At 38.1% G+C, this 16,369-nt stretch overlaps 1 protein-coding gene across 5 annotated transcripts in view; it reads left to right on the forward strand.

Annotated features, from left to right (window-relative positions):
* Positions 1-16,369, forward strand: part of CMC1 (C-X9-C motif containing 1) — a 73,501-nt gene that overhangs the window by 44,941 nt on the left and 12,191 nt on the right. Inside the window, exon 1 of one of the 5 annotated variants that reach the window (XM_089331196.1) lies at positions 3,541-3,838. The exons of the other annotated variants lie outside the window; for them this stretch is intronic. Within the exon in view, the coding sequence (XP_089187322.1) occupies positions 3,556-3,838 (283 nt within the window). The 5' untranslated portion in view covers positions 3,541-3,555. Of the gene's footprint in view, positions 1-3,540; positions 3,839-16,369 lie in introns of those variants that run through there. 5 annotated transcript variants of the gene reach the window in all.

A 16,369-nucleotide genomic window follows, 5' to 3' on the forward strand; every position in this document is an offset into this window, starting at 1 on the left:
TTTTAATTTTGAAGATTTCTTTTCAACCAAATATTTTTAAAATTTTCAAATTTCATTGATTTTAGACTAATACAATCTACAAAGTAGTATTAAAGTTTTTATCTAGGAAAGTCAGTACTCTCAGAATTCTGAAATAATATTTTAGTTCTAAGAATTAGGAATTTTATGTAGCAAATAAACTTTAGCTAGGTTAGATATAAAGTTTTAAAAATGTGTTTTTTTTTTTTTTTTAAAGATTTATTATTTGAGAGGCAGAGAAAGAGGTCCTCCAGCTGCTGGTTCACTCCCCAAATGGCTGCAACGGCCAGAGCTGAGCTGATCTGAAGCCAGGAGCCAGGAGCTTCTTCCAGGTCTCCCATGGGGTGGCAAGAGCTAAAGCACTTGGACCATGTTCTGCTTTCTCAGGCCGTTAGCTGGGAACTGGGTTGGAAGTTGAGCAGCTGGGACTGGAAACACTGGCACCCACATGGGACACTGGGACTACAGGTAGAGGCTTAACCTATGCAATAGCGCTGGCCCCAAAATTTATTTATCTTAATAAGTATTGAAGGAATAAGATACGAAATGATGGCACCTAAAATGTTTAGGAATTTTTTAAACATTAATTAAAACATATAATCTAAATATAATACAAAGTATAAGGTGAAAATACGTTAAAGTGTATTCAGTGCACCAAACCTACACATCACACCTTGGCAGTGCTGTACAGGCTGGTTGGTTCACTGGAGATTGTGGGGCTGCCAGAGCTACAGCCACTGCAGCATCCCGAGAGAGGTTCCTACCATGTATTGCTCTCCTGGAAAAAGATCAAAATTCAGAATACAGTTTGTAGTGAATGTGTATCACTTCACATAGCTTATGAAAAATCATAAGATGAATTATTGTAAATTGGAGAGCATCTAATAGAAAACTGTTTTCAGCTGTAAAGATTTATTTATTTATTTTAAAGATGCAGAGTTAGTGTTTGGAAAGAGAGAGAGATCTTCCATCCGCGGATTCATTCCTCAGATACCTGCAAGGGCCAGGAGCCACAAGCTTCATCTGGGTCTTCCACATGGGTACAGAGGCCTAAACACTTGGCCATCTTCGGCAGCCTTCCCAAAGGCATTAGCAGGAAGCTGGGTCGGAAGTGGAAAGCCAAGGCGCAAACTGGTGCCCACGTGGGATGCCAGAGTCGCAGGCTTTTCCTGCTGTGCCACAGTGACGTTACAGTGGCTTTACCTGCTACGTAACAATGCTGGCCCTTCCATGTAGTAAAGATTTTTATTAGACGGAAGTCTGAGATCTTATCTTAGAAACTTAACAGATGGAACCTCAAGTCTGAGATCTTATCTTAGAAACTTAACATAGATGGAACCTCTAAGGTTGAGTTGTCCCAGTACAAGAATCTTTCTGCCAATATCGTGAGACTTTCAGTATCCTTTCCCAGTTCAGTCTTTCATTATTGACTTCTTCTTGTATTGTCAGTTTTTTTTTTCTGAAAAATAGCAAGTTTTTTCCATGTAAATGGTATTCAGTTTATATAATATGGCATGGAAAACATGAAATTCCCTCCAAAAAATTACCTGCAAGTCCATCATTCATAAATAGATAATTCTCTGTAAACATCAGAAGTGTTATAAAAGTATGTAATGTTTTATTTTTCAGTTAAATGTAACAGAAAGAAAACCAGAAGATTTGCTGAAGTTCATGTAAATTTTTCTTGTGAAAAGGCATGTTAATTGCCTTAATTATAGGATAAAAGTATTATAAAAGCCTTTGATGTTTGAGTCATTGTGTTTTTATGTCCATATTCTCATTTTGAACAGTATTGATTCCCTGCTATAAATTAGTAGAATTATTCTTCAACCTCTGTCCAAGATTTTGTAAGTTGTAAGAATTTATAGTAATTAGTTTTTCTGTAACCATTAATTCAGTACTTACCATATTGTCTCATTTATTTATTGATCCATTGCTTGATTTTACCATCAATAGTTTAAGAAGGGCCGTTTGGGACAGGCGCTGTGGCGTAGCAGGTAAAGCCACCACCTGTGGTACTGGCATCCCATATGGGCACTGGTTTGAGTCCCGGCTGCTCCACTTCTGATCCAGCTCTCACTATGGTCTGGGAAAGCAGTAGGGGATGGCCCAAATCCTTGGGCCCCTGCACTTGCGTGGGAGACCTGAAAGAATCTCCTGGCTGCTGGCTTTGGATCGGCGCAGCTCTGGCCGTTGAGGCCAGCTGGGGAGTGAACCAGCGGGTGGAAGACCTCTCTCTGCCTTTCCTTCACTCTGTGTAACTTGAACTTTCAAATAAAATAAAGATATTAAAAAAGGGCCATTGGACTGTAGAATCCTTTATCTTTCATGTTTGGGAATGACTGCTTGTTGCCCTGTACGTTGTGATACATAGGCTGTAGAAAGCATTGCTCAGTTGTTTTCTGTACCTTACAACTTTGTACATATGCGTAATAACTATTTTGTGACGTCGAATGTTGATCTGGAAAATCTGAAGCCAGCCTGATTTTCATTCCCCACTACCATAGGTGACTTGATTGTGTCCTTTTGACTTGTACATTGCATTCCTTGCATCAGAAACGTTTTCTAAAATTGTACTTTAAAATGTTTTTGATTCTTTTTGGAGTTCTCTTCCTCTAAGAAACTAATGCTTGGAGCTTTCAAGAGGAATCAACACTAGTTGTTTTCTGTAGAACTATTATCCCTCCAAGTTAGTGGCTCGCACAGATCACACTTACTGATTTCACAGTTTCTGTGGGATAGCAATTTAGGCTGCACTTAGCTGGGCCCTCTACTTCAGTTTCTTACAAGGATGCAGTTAACTTGTTGACTCTAGGTCTGCAGGCTCGTCTGAAGCTTTGACTGGGAAAGCATCTGCTTCCAAACACACTCAGTAGTTTTTGGGCTGAGAGCTTCAGTTCCTTGCCACATGCCAGTTTTCTTCATCAAGGCCTGCAAGCCGAGAAGTATCTGTTAACACAAGCCATAATCCTTTGTGGTCAATCATGAGAGGGACATAGAGCCCACTGACATTAGACACATTGCTCAGAAGCACGCCACCTTTTGGGCAAGTACCTGCTTCACCTTGGTCTTGGCTCTGGCTTTACCAGCTCTGACTACTCTGACTCTGAGGTTTAACACAGGAGTTGGACACTGAAGGCCAACATATTGTTGAAGCTGAATACACAGTAGATGCTGACCACAACTTGGGTTTTTGGCGTTAATCTTTTTTTTTTTTTTAAAGTTTCCTCTGTACATATTTATCAAGATTATCTTAAGTCATTTAAATAGAATTTCTCACTTGAATTTTAGCTCTGTCTGTAATGTTCCTTTTATATCTGACATATTAACACTGTTGCTTTTGTTTTGGTCTTCAGTTTCTTTTGTCTCTGCTTTCTTCTCGCTGCGCACTGTGTTTCATCTACCGTTCCTGGTAGTCTGGTTTTCTTGAGTTTGTGTTTTTGTTAAGTTCTCATATAGTGTGACATTTGAGATACGTCTTTTCCTTAGGCATGTTTGCAGAGTTGCTCTGCTGTTGCTTTGAAAAATTGTAAGTGAATGCTCTTTAACACTTTGCCATTTTTTGCTGTTTGTGGTCCTCACCCCGCACCCCCCACTGGCTGTATTGTGAAGGCAGAGGTGCTCTGTGTACTTCCAGAAGCCCGGAGGGAGGGGGGAGGACTCACATGGGCAGTACCGCGTTTTAGTTCAGTGGCCTACAGCCCTGCTGCTGCTTTTATGGGGTCACCTTTTCTAATCCTCTCCTGTGGCTCCCCGGAGAACGGTATACCTGGTGATTTCACTCTTGTGAAGCCCTGGGAAGGTGGGGGAGGCTTCTGCAGTAAGTTTTCCTTTGCTTTCCTCTGGGCTTCCTATTTATGCTGTCAGTCTGCCTCTCCCAAGAATGAGGAACGGTATTATTAGGAATTCTTGGTCTGTTTTAGTTTATTTTCTTTGCCCAGTGCATTCTAAGGTTTGGAGTTGGGGTTAGGATCCATGCCACCATGAGCCTTGCCTGAATCCTCTTTGTTTCTCACTAATACCTCTTGAAATTTGTGGTATGAGACTCTCCATCTTTTATAGTGTTGTGCCATCTAGTCATTTTTTACCTTTTTGAAGCTCCTTTTTTATCTTAGAGTTTTTAGGAAAGGTAGTGAAGGATCCTGCAGTTTTCACCCAGAACTGTCTTCATTATGTTTTAGCCAGAATTGCTTAATAGCATTCCCCATCTAGAAAATGTCTTTTCCTTTTCCGTCCCTAATTTTACCTTAAACATTGTTGTTAGGTAAAGCTTTTTGAAGTGTTCTTCGTGTCATTCTGCACTGCCTGTAGAATCCAGCCTAACTGCTTTCATTTCCGGTCTATCGTGATTTTACTCCAGCCTACTTTATCGATTCTATTCTCTTTCATTCCATTTCTTAGCCTTCTTATGAAATTTAAATACAATTTTTTTCCTCTGCAGTTAGCCTGGGTAGATTTCCAAGGTGTGGTTAGCACATATTATGGTATTATATACATTGTGATTTTCTTGACTAACTTTCTACAGGAAGATGCTCATTTGTCAAGATCCAAGTATGCAGTCTGCAGAGATGCACAGAGATGCTGTGAGCTCCTTGCAGCTGTGACTGGAACTGAGGTTAAGGTTGTTTGAAGTGTTCTGTCGTGTTTCATTGTATTAATCACACTGAGTTGATCAAACATCATGCTGTTCTATAATTTGAAGGTTTATTTTTAAAAGTTAAATTCAGGAATTTGTATTTGCTCGTGGGCAGTTTTCCCTGGTTGTCTGTACTATTTTTATTTTGAATGTAAGTCAATCACTTCTTAGTGTATCTATGAGACAGTTCATGAAAAATTCACTTTATCTTTGAACTCTGTTTTTCCATAAACTTTTTAAACCCCTTTTGTATATACTAATCATGCCTTTAGGGGCTTCCTACAAATCTCTATAGAAATATTAAGTTTTGTGGGAAGGCAAGTGCAGCAGTTCCACTGTTTTTGCATCCTTCTAATTGTACCCAGTTCTGTGTTCCTGCTCTTCTTGTCTGGCTGAAATGAAAGCTAAACCCTGGAATGGTTCTGTAAACGCGTTCAAGCTAGATGTCCCAGCAAAAGGTGAGCCTGGGCATGTTCACTGTGAGGTAGATGACAAGCAGATATTCAGCTTCCAGTGAAAATTTGCTTTGAGGCTTAGCTTTGTTGTTGTTGTTTTGAAACAGAATAGTATCTTTTAGAAACTTTGTTTTGAGGAGTGGTTAATATAGCACAGCAAGTGAAGCTACCACTTGGGATGCCTGCATTCCATATGGGAGTGCTGCTTGGACAGGTCTAGCTAACCGATTTCTGATCCAGCTCCCTGCTGATATGTCTAGGAAGCAATGGATGATGGCTCAAGAACTTGAGACCTTGCCACTGACATGGGAGGCTGATGAAGTTCCTGGCTTCAGTTTGGCCTAATCTCAGCTGTTGTGGCCTTCTGGGGGAGTGAACCAGCCAAAGATCTCTTGCACTTTCTGTCACTCTGCTTTCAAATTTTTAAAGAAATTTTTAAAGAAATTTCTTTTTCAAGAAATTTTTTTAAACTTGAAAACCTACAAAATCCTGTAAAATCTGTTAATTTTTTTATATTTTGGATGTAACATTAAAATTAAACTCTTGATTTTAAAAAATGGAAAAGAATGATTATCATATTTTAAAAAAATTATTTTAATTGGTTAAAATAAATGGGAAATTAGTGGATTATTTTAAAAAGACCACCAAAATAGGGATATCCAGTTAACAGAAAATGCTGTAACAGGCTCTTCCTTCCTACTGTAACTTGATATATGCCCATTAATGGTACTTGTCAGTGCCAGCTGTGGGGCAGTTACAAAACTGAGCTGTCAAAGGTTCTATGAATGGCGTTTTCATCATGAGAGCTTTACTCAGTAGTTGTGCTTGCAAAATAAAAGAAATGCCTTCTCCCTTAATATGCAAACTTTCTATAATTGCTTTGTTTTCTTACAAGATATATTTATCAAGTTACAAATTGTGTGAATAGCAAAATTTGGGCATAATATTTCCTGTTTGTCAGGCCAGTAATGTGGCATAGCCAATGAAGCCGCCACCTGCAGTGCCTGCTTCCCATATGGGCCCCAGTTCAGGACCTGGCTGCTCCACTTCCCGATTCATCTCTTTGCTGTGGCCTGGAAAGGCAGTAGTAGATGGCCGAAGTGTTTGGGCCCTTGTCCCGCGTGGGAGACTGGGAAGAAGTTGGCTTCAGATCAGCACAGCTCTGGCCATTTAGGGAATGAACCAGCAGATGGAAGATTGTCTGTCTGTCTCTCTCTCTCTCTCTGCTTTCTGTGCCTCTGCCTCTCTGTAATTCTGCCTTTCAAATACATAAAATAAATCTTAAAGTATTTCCTGTTTGTCATGAAACAAACTTTTCTACGCTAGAGGACAAGTAAACTTTTATGAACTATTTCAACTAGATCTGGGAGAAAAGTTCAGAGATTTATAGGTTTTTACAAAAAAGGATGCACTTGTGCAGCTATACAGACAATAGTGAGTACCAGAAGTCAAGTATTAATCTGCTTGTACTTCATAAATAAAAGAAATAAAATGCTTTGTGAATTAAAGCTAGTGGGAAAAACTAATATGGATAAGTTAAATTTAACATAAAATAGTAACAACAGAAATTCCAAAATTGCTTAGGCTGTTTCGGTCATTTTTATGCATTAAAATAATTCAATTTATGAGCTCTTTAATCCTATTTCTCCATCTTTTCTTTAGGAAATATCATTGTATTCATGGGTTTGGGTGAAATAGAGGAATTAGGTGTGTGTTGATGTGATTACTCTGAATTTGTTTTCCAAAACAGCCAACTAGTTGTGTTCCCCATGGGGGCAGGTTATGTTAGAAATGAGGCTTGGGTATTAACTCCCTCTAAATGAGCAGTTTTTATGCATGCGTAAGTTACAGAGATGCTTAGTTTACATTACTGGGTTATTACAAAAAGGAAGTTAGTGATAAGGATCTGTAAAGTCTAGGAACGGTAAAGGGCCCCAGAACACCAGAAAGTAAATCATATTTTCCAGTGGATTCATTTTCTTTGGAGCCCTTGTATGTTCAGAGATTTGAAGTTGTTATGTATGTCTCTTGTCTTCAGCCTTTCCTTTCATTTTGGTGCCATCTTAAAATTCAGCCCTGATTCTAGCTATAGTAACTTAAGTACTTGTACTTTGGTGTTAATAGCTTTTCTTTGGTAGTTGATGGAGTAGCTGCCTGTATTGTGTTTCGAAATCCAGTGATGAGAATTTAGCCTTATCTACAGTTACTCTTTTTCATGCTTGTTTTCCTTATAAATACTTTGTGATATGTCTTGTGTAGAATTAGTAGCTTCAGTATGTATATTATGCTATTATTGGATTGGAAAGTGTTACTCCTTCACTTCATGGTTTTCCCCGAAGGTCTCCTCAGAGGGACTACTTTGATGACCTTGCTGAAGGTGTAATCCTTTGCGGCCACTCTCCCCTAGAGCCCCTCATGAACCCTTTTTCAAACAAAAAAGCTGTCTGCACATTAATGTTTATTGCAGCTCAATTCACAATAGCTAAGACCTGGAACCTACCCAAATGTCCATCAACAGTAGACTGGATAAAGAAATTATGGGACATGTACTCTATAGAATACTATACAGCAGTCAAAAACAATGAAACCCGGTCATTTGCAACAAGATGGAGGAATCTGGAAAACATCATGCTGAGTGAACTAAGCCAGTCCCAAAGGAACAAATATCATATGTTCTTCCTGATCGGCACCAACTAACTGACACCAAAGGGGAAACCTGTTGAAGTGAAATGGACACTATGAGAAACAGTGACTTGATCAGCTCTTGTCCTGACTGTTGATGTACAATGTAATACTTTATCCATTTTAGTATTTTTTTTGTTCTAGTACTATTTGTTGAACTCTGTAATTAACACACAATTATTCTTACGTGTTTAAGTTTTAACTGAAAAGTGATCCCTGTTAGGAATCTGAAAACATTATGCTGAGTGAAATAAGCCAGTCCCAAAGGGACAAATATCATATGTTCTCCCCGATTGGTGACAACTAACCGAGCACCAAAAAGGAAACCTGTTAAAGTGAAATGGACACTATGAGAAATGGTGACTTGATCAGCCCTTGCACTGACTGTTGATGAACAACTTAATACGTTATCCCTCTTAGTAGTTTTTTTTGTTTGTTCTACTTAATACTTTTGGTTGAATTCTGTAATCAATACACAGTTATTCTCAAGTGTTGAAACTTAACTGAAAAGTGATCGCTGTTAAATATAAGAGTGGGAATAAGGAAGGAAGAGATGTACAATTCGGGACATGCTCAAGCTGACTTGCCCCAAATGGTAGAGTTAGAAACATACCAGGGTATTCCAATTCAATCCCATCAAGGTGGCCTGTATCATCTCACTAGTCCCAGTGATCAATTTCTGTTCACAACTGATCATAATGATAGGACTAAGAGTCAAAGGGATCACATAAACAAGACTAGTGTCTGCTAATACTAACTGTTGGAATAAAAAAGGGAGAGAATGATCCAACATGGGAAGTGAGATACACAGCAGACTCATAGAATAGTAGATGTCCTAAACAGCACTCTGGCCTCAGAATCAGCCCTTCAGGCATGCGGATCCAGCTGAAAAGCCCATGAGAGTATTTCAGGCATGGAAAGCCAAGACACTCTGTCAAAAAAAAAAAAAAAAAAAAAAAAAAACCTAAATGAAAGATCTCCACAAGTGAGATCCCAGTGGAAAGAACAGGTCATCAAAGAAGGAGGTACCTTTCTCTGAAGGGAGGAGAGAACTTCCACTTTGACTACGACCTTGTCTAAATATGATCAGAATCGGTGAACTCAAAAGGCTTCCATAGCCTTGGCAACTCATGACAAGAGCCTAGGGTGATTACTGATGCCATAAACAAGAGTGTCAATTGTTAAGTCAACAACAGGAGTCACTGTGCACTTACTCCTCATGTAGGATCTTTGTCCTTAGTGTGCTGTACATTGAGATTTAATGCTATAACTAGTACTCAAACAGTATTTTTCACTTTGTGTTTCTGTGTTGGTGCAAACTGTTGAAACCTTTACTTAATATATGCTAAACTGATCTTCTGTATATAAAGAGAATTGAAAATGAATCTTGATGTGAATGGAAGAGGAGAGGGAGCGGGAAAGGGGAGGGTTGTGGGTGGGAGGGAAGTTATTGGGGGGGGGGAGCCATTGTAATCCATAAGCTGTACTTTGGAAATTTATATTCATTAAATAGAAGTTAAAAAAATTTAAAAAAGTAAAAAAAAAATATGGCCCGGAGTACACATACATAAGCATTTTTGTGTGTATGCTTTTATATAAATGAAATGTACTATAATATGCATTTCCAATTTTATTCCATGTTTAAGAATTGCAATCTACTCAATTTTCCTGATCCACTAAAAATAACTTTGGTTTGTGTTAGGCGATTGATAAACCTGAAAACAAGAGTCTAGGTTTCCTTTGTCTTATGTGATGGTTTGGAAATGTTTTAATTTCAGATTTATATTTGAGGCTAATTATGACATTTTAGTTTTCAAGTTTTGTGTTAGTTGCTGTTATATAAAACTGTTACAGGAATGAAGGATAAATTATTTAGTAAAAACAGACTGAATTTACAGTTTATGCAGTTTTTCTCATTTGTGTTCTTTTAACTTTGAATTCACTTCTTTTTGAAGGAGGAAGAATTCGCTCTTGTTAAATGAGAGCAAATAGGAGACAGAAATGAGACCACATTGAGTTAAAAGGCAGCCATAGGATTCATTTTGAAATCTGAATAAACTCCAGGATCAAGTAGGTGGGGAACAGATTGTTAGAAATCTGAATTATTCTCTCCCCCCAGCTGTTGCAAGCCTTAACAGGCCAGGAATTATGCATATATTCAGTTAACTAGGATGTGACAGATACCCCTGTGAAAAATAAAACATCAAAGTCTCCTTAAGTGGTTGGCTGATTACCATTGTAGCCATGTAATATATTATATAAAACCCACAAGTTCTGTAGCAGATAACTTCTTCCTGATTGACAGAAAAAATATGATGAGTCTCCAGTTTTGAAGTTTGTACATTTTGAGGACACTCTTTAGTTCAATGTCAGCAAAGCAGCTGCTGCTTGAATTTACTTTGTAAAACACTGAATTATTCATTTCCATAAACAAAACTTCCTTAGTAATTATTTAGCATTAATTTATTTCACTTTATTTCAGTCAACCTTATTGACATTCTGTTTTAAAGTTAAAAAATATTTTTTTGTGGATTCAAGCAAAACTCTGGCCACCACTTTCTCCACTTTTGTCCTGGTTTCAAATCTCGAGATGAGCAGTGTTTATTTTTATTACTTTGATAAAAATTACTAATAAAATATAGAACAAAAGTAAAGTTCTTATTTAGAAGTGTTTTCTAAATAGTTTAAAATTTTTTTTTTATTTGAAAAGCAGGAAGGCAGAGACATCTCTCATCCTCTGCCTCACTCCCCAGATGTCCATAACAGCTGAGTCTGGACCAGGCTGAAGTTAGGAGGCAGGCACTCAATCCAAGTCTCCCACATAAGTGGCAGGGACCCAACTATTTTAGCCATTTCCTGCTTCCTTTCAAGGTGTGCATTAGCAGGAAGCTAGAATTGGGAACAGAGCTAGGACTTGAACCAGCCACTTAAATGTTGGACACAGGCTTCCCAGGCATGTAAGTAACTTCTTAGAAAAAAACATTGCGATTGTGACTTGTTAGATTTACCATGAGGCTTTATCCGGGAGTATATTCAACACTTATTATCTTGAATTCTAACCATGTCAACTTACTAGAAATATTTTAAATAATTGTCCTCATTTGTACTTCCGTATGGTTTAATAGACTGTTTAGTAGGGAAAAGTAAAGATGGTTGCTTTGCATCTCCTGTGACTCTTCCATCCATCTCTGCTGATGTGTGAATAGTCCCTTGGATTGTGAGCTGCCTTTCTCCTTTCTGGTAGCCATGTTAAGCCCTTCTGTCTTCAAATTCCTATTAATACTCATTGCATGTGTCCTGGGGCATTCAGTCCTTTTACGGCGAGGTGATACTTGTCATTTTTCTACAGTTGCTGTTGCTTATTTCTTAATTTCAGATGTATCGTTGCTTTGCTGCTCTGTTAGAAACTTCCTGAGAGTAGCAAACAAACAATTTGCGATCTTAAGAAACACCTTCAAACAAACATTTCAGAGAAGTACTTCTCAGAACATACAAGGTTCAGCAACTGATAGGTGAGAGTGGGCTTGAAGGAAGGGTACTCTTTATGGCCTCACGTCCAGTCCCTGTTGTTAGTTCCTGAAAGGAGGTATATGTACCAATTTCCAGCACCAGCTGATGTGGCTTCATAGGACCGTGGAAGACCGTGAGGTGGGTAGAATTAGATAATGGAGTGCCATGGGAAGTCTCCATTTCATTCCTCTGCCCCTAGGTTCTTGGATGCCATTTATAATGATTATGGAGATGTCTCCATTAGTAGGTATTGAGGGGACAGGAGGATGGCGGAGGGGACAGTAGTTTAACCCTGTGTGTGCAAGTTTGTTCCAAAGCTGAAATGTTCAAGAAAGCTGTTGAAGCAGATGACACAGACTGGCAGCCTTTGGCTGGGAGCCGTTATGTAGATATCTAGTTTTTCCTCTCTGTAGTATTTTAGAAAACAAAGCTAGCTCTTGAAAATTGTAAGATTTTTACATTAAAAAAATTTTCAGTTTAAAATATAAATTCTTGGATATGGTGATACCGTGGTTCATCCCTGCAAGATAAACAATGGTGTGGAATAAAGTAGCAGCAGCTGTATCTACACGTGGGGTTTGTGTCCTAGTTCTTTATAGACTTTGTGTTTGCATTGTTCATGTATTGATGTGTATAAGTAAATCCATATGTCTAATACACGTAAGTGTATGTACATTGTATATAAAGTCATATGTGTTAGACAAATACTTCTCAAACTGTGCTTCAGTCATCAGTGAGAAAAGTCAAACTGAGCAGTTTATGTGAGTTCAGAAAAATAGGATGGGGTGCTGTGTTAAAAAGTTCTGTTTTGTATTTAATATGCAAATGTTCCAGCTTCCAGGTTGCATAGGTGCCCAGTCTCAGCATCTGTAAGTCTTGGAGGATATCATACCCACCAGAATTTTATTTTCATGCCTTTAGTTTCAGTCTATAAGTAACATTTAAAAAAAATTTTTTTTAGATTCTTTTATTTTTTTGAAAAGCAGAGATAGAAGGGGCGAAGGAAGATCTCTCTCTCTCTATCCTCCGGTTCACTCCCCAAAAGGCCACAACAGCCAGGGCTGGGCGAGGCAGAAGCCAGGAGCCCGCAGCTTCTTTAGGGTCTCTCACGTGGGTGTAGGGACCCTAGGACTTTGGCCATCTTGTGATGTCTTCCTAGGTGCATTAGCAGGGAGCTGGATTGGAAGTGGAGCAGTGGGGACTTGCCCAAATGGGATACCTGCACTGCAGGAAAAGGCTTAACCCACACTATACAGAAGCACAGTGCCAGCCCCTAAAAAAATCCTTTAAAAAAAGATGTATGTGTTTATTCATTTGAAAGGCAGGTGACGGAGGGAGGAAGAGAGGGCGAGCACGCCTGAGTGAGCAAGCGTCCATCCACTTTTTCACTCCCTAAATAGCCAGGTATGAACCAGGCTGAAGCCAGGAGTCTGGAACTCCATTTGGATCTCCCACATGCATGGCAGGGGCCCAGGTACTTGGGCCATCATCTGCTGCTTTCCCAGGTGCCTTAGCAGGGAGCTGGATCAGAAGCAGTCAGGACTTGAACCAGTGTTTCAATATGGGATGCTGGCATTGTGGCAGCTAACACACTGTGCCACAATGCTGGCCCTTAACAGAAACCTCTGTTTATTTCTCATGGGATAGAAATTGCACATAATTCGTGGTTCCTCTTATTCTTTTGTCTGAAGATATATGTATATAAAAGACACAACACATCCAGGGTAAATAACACCTATTAATATTTAGTATGTGGCTACTCTAGTTTGTAAGGATTAGAAATAATATATTTTATATAAAACATGTATTGAATATTCTTATATCTACTGAATATATAATGTATATAGTGCACAATGTTTACCACACACTAAATGCTAACTTGTACTATTTTCAGTTAAAATAAAGCATATATTAAACTGTGATTGTGCTTCCTTAAGTATACTGTTTAAAATTTGAAAATTTTCTCTCATTTTTGTCTAAGTTTTTGAGTTTACTGACAAGCAAAGTAGTTATTTCTATTCAGTTAATCCAGAAAACAATTTCACTTTACTGTTCATCTTAAATTTGGAGACAAAGACAGAGGAAAAGTATTTCAGGCCAGCTTTGTTAGTCACAGTTATAAATAAATAAGCATTTTGTTTCTTTTGGATTCACTAATTTCTCTACTTAGCAAAGATAGGTCATTATATTCTGTTTTTTTGGAAAAAAAATCATATGAAATAATTTTGTCTTTAAGCAAGTGCATACTTTTTGGAGGTGGTAGTGTGAGGAAAAAAATGATCTAAAGAGTTAGTGCCTTGCTCATTTTATGAATAGCTGTGCCTGAAATAAACCCCTTTTCTGAGTGTAATCAATCCTTAATAAAACTATATTCCTAACTACTTGAGCTGATAAACAGTGAGGTTTGTTTTAAAGAAGTCAAGTTTATTTTATGTCCATTTTCTTCTTGCCCTGTGTAAGATATATTTAATTACTTTATTCCATCTCTGTGTTCAGATTAATCAGCTTCTACTACATATTGATGCTCAAATTAGAATAATTCTTTAATCAACTGTGTTATCCATGCCATGGTAGACTAGAATGGAAAAGCTACTCCTGGCATATTGGAGATGTGTGCGTTTTATTTTCTATTGTAATTTAAAAGTAAAATCAGAAATATTGATTTCTACTTGACTGGAGAGATGATTTAGTTTGAATATCAGTCTGATCTTAATCAGGTGAGAATTAATTGAGTTGGAGGTATTAGATATTCAGTGATGTTAACTGAACCGTGATCAATCTAGAGAGAAGCTTTTCTTTTGTACTGTGCTAGAATTATCAAATAGCTCTTGCACTACAGTATAAAATAATCTTTTCATGTTCATCCTTCTACCTTCTTGTCTCATTAAATGCACCACTAAATTCATTCTATGTACAGACTAATCTTTAAAGTAGTAAGCTAATAAATTACAGTTTAGTAGAGAATTAAAAGCATAATAATTTTGTAACAAGATGCTATTGTCAGAATTTTATTATATATTTTCTAGTGCCTAAATTTAAAACCAAGTGGTTAAACCTTTCTAAGTATACTTGCGACTAAAACGAAAAATCTTAGTTTTACTTTCTTTTATGTTCAACATTGTAAGAAGCAAGTGAGCAATACGGACTTATTCTAATGTTTACTGCCAGAAATAAAAATAGAGTCTGTAGCATTCTATTGGTCTGAAATGTGGCATGGGCTTTTCATTTATTTTAAGAGTGTGATAGCAATATCATAAGTGTTGTGAAAATATAAATGGTGAGATAACACCTCCATAGGACTTGCTCTTAAGTAGTAAAATTGTAAAGTCTTTAAATAAACTGCAGCCAGAACTGAAAGGATCAATTTGTCTAGTTAACCGGGGATACTATACCTATTAAATGTCTAATTACATTTAGCATTGCATGTCTTTTTTCCCCTTTTTGTTTCTATTTAAAACAGTAGTTGGATCTGGGTGCTAGCACGGGAGCACATGCTGTCATTGTCAGGTTTCTTCTGCTTTGGCAGTCTGTATGACCGTGTTAAATTAAAAGAAAGCCAGTAGTTGTGACTTTTGATAGTGTCATTTTACCTTGGGATAGTGCTTTTCACTTGATGCTGATGTAATGGGAATAGTATGATCAGTGAAGCTGTGTATTGTGTGAAAAAGAATGTCCAATCCCTTCATTTGAGAACAGTTAGCACCTAATGAAATTAAACCGTACATAAAGAAACATCCTTAGAGTGTGATGAATGCAGAGTTCTTAGTGAGATACTTTGGGGTTTCCTAGTCAGTCGTCGGTAAACAGCAATTCAGGCGAAAGGGCAAAAAACAAAACAACAAAACTTGCCTTCTTTCCTCTGCTCATCAAGGCTCCTCTTTCCTGCACTCCAGTTTCCCCTCTCCTGCACCTGAAGCAGTTTCCTTTTTTTCTGATAAATTTGTTAGGTGTATAGAGTACTAAAATACAACATGAACATGTTTCTTCAATTGTTGTCGCAGACTGTCAGTTTTCCTCCAGTGAGATGACGACAGTACTAGAATTTTATTCTTCTGTAGCCACTTCATGACTTTATGCTGGCAGACACACATACCTGCACACATGTGCACACACACACACACACAGCTGCATGTATGTATTCTAAACAGAAATGATAGCATCCTATGTATAATCTTCTGTACTTGGCTATTCTTACTTTAAATTTTGGGGATCACTCTCTGTCAGTGTGCTGTTTTTTTGATGGCTGCATAATATTTTGTTGTATGTATTTTCACTTTGGCAGTTGTAATCCTGTGAGATACTACATGTGAAGATATTTGTTGTTTCAAATGAAAGAAGACAAGATTAAGAATAGTGATATATTATTCTCTTCAATTTTCCCCCCATTTATTTGAAAGCATGGGAGAGAGAGATCTCCCATCTGGTGATTCACTCCCCAGATGCCTGTAGCAGCGAGGGCTGGGCCAAGCTGGACTTAGGGGCCCAGAACTCAGTCCAGGTCTCCCACATAGGTGCCAGGGACCCAAGTGTTTGAACAGTCACCTGCTGCCTCCCAGGGTGCACATTAGCAAGAAACTGATTGGACGCGAGATGGAACTTGAACCCAGGCACTCTGATAAAGGATACAGGCATCCCCAGCAGCCTCTTAACTGCTGGTCCACCCACTTCTATAGTTGATTCCATACAATGAGATCTTGTTTATTAAGAAAATCAAAATACATAGTTATTTTTATGTTTGAATTGGATGAAAAATTTTGTCATTGTACTTATAGAATGTATTATCTTCGTGGCTATGAATGCAAGATTTTATTTTTTATATTTTAAGATTTGTTTTCATTTATTTGAAAGGCAGAGAGAAAGATATTCCATCTACTGGTTCACTTCCCAAATGGTTGCAACAGATGGGGCTGGGCAAGCTGAAGCCAGGAGTCAGAAATTCCATTTTGGCCTTATGGGTGGTAGGGGTCCAAGTTCCTGGGCCAAATTCTGTTGCTTTCCCAGGTGCATTAGCAGTGAAATGGAGTAGGCATGGCTTTCTGAATTAAGATTTTAGATTGAGTGTCCTCTA

Source organism: Oryctolagus cuniculus, chromosome 4, assembly GCF_051225735.1.
Source record: "Oryctolagus cuniculus isolate XC-2025 breed Fujian yellow rabbit chromosome 4, ASM5122573v1, whole genome shotgun sequence".
Lineage (NCBI taxonomy): Eukaryota > Metazoa > Chordata > Mammalia > Lagomorpha > Leporidae > Oryctolagus > Oryctolagus cuniculus.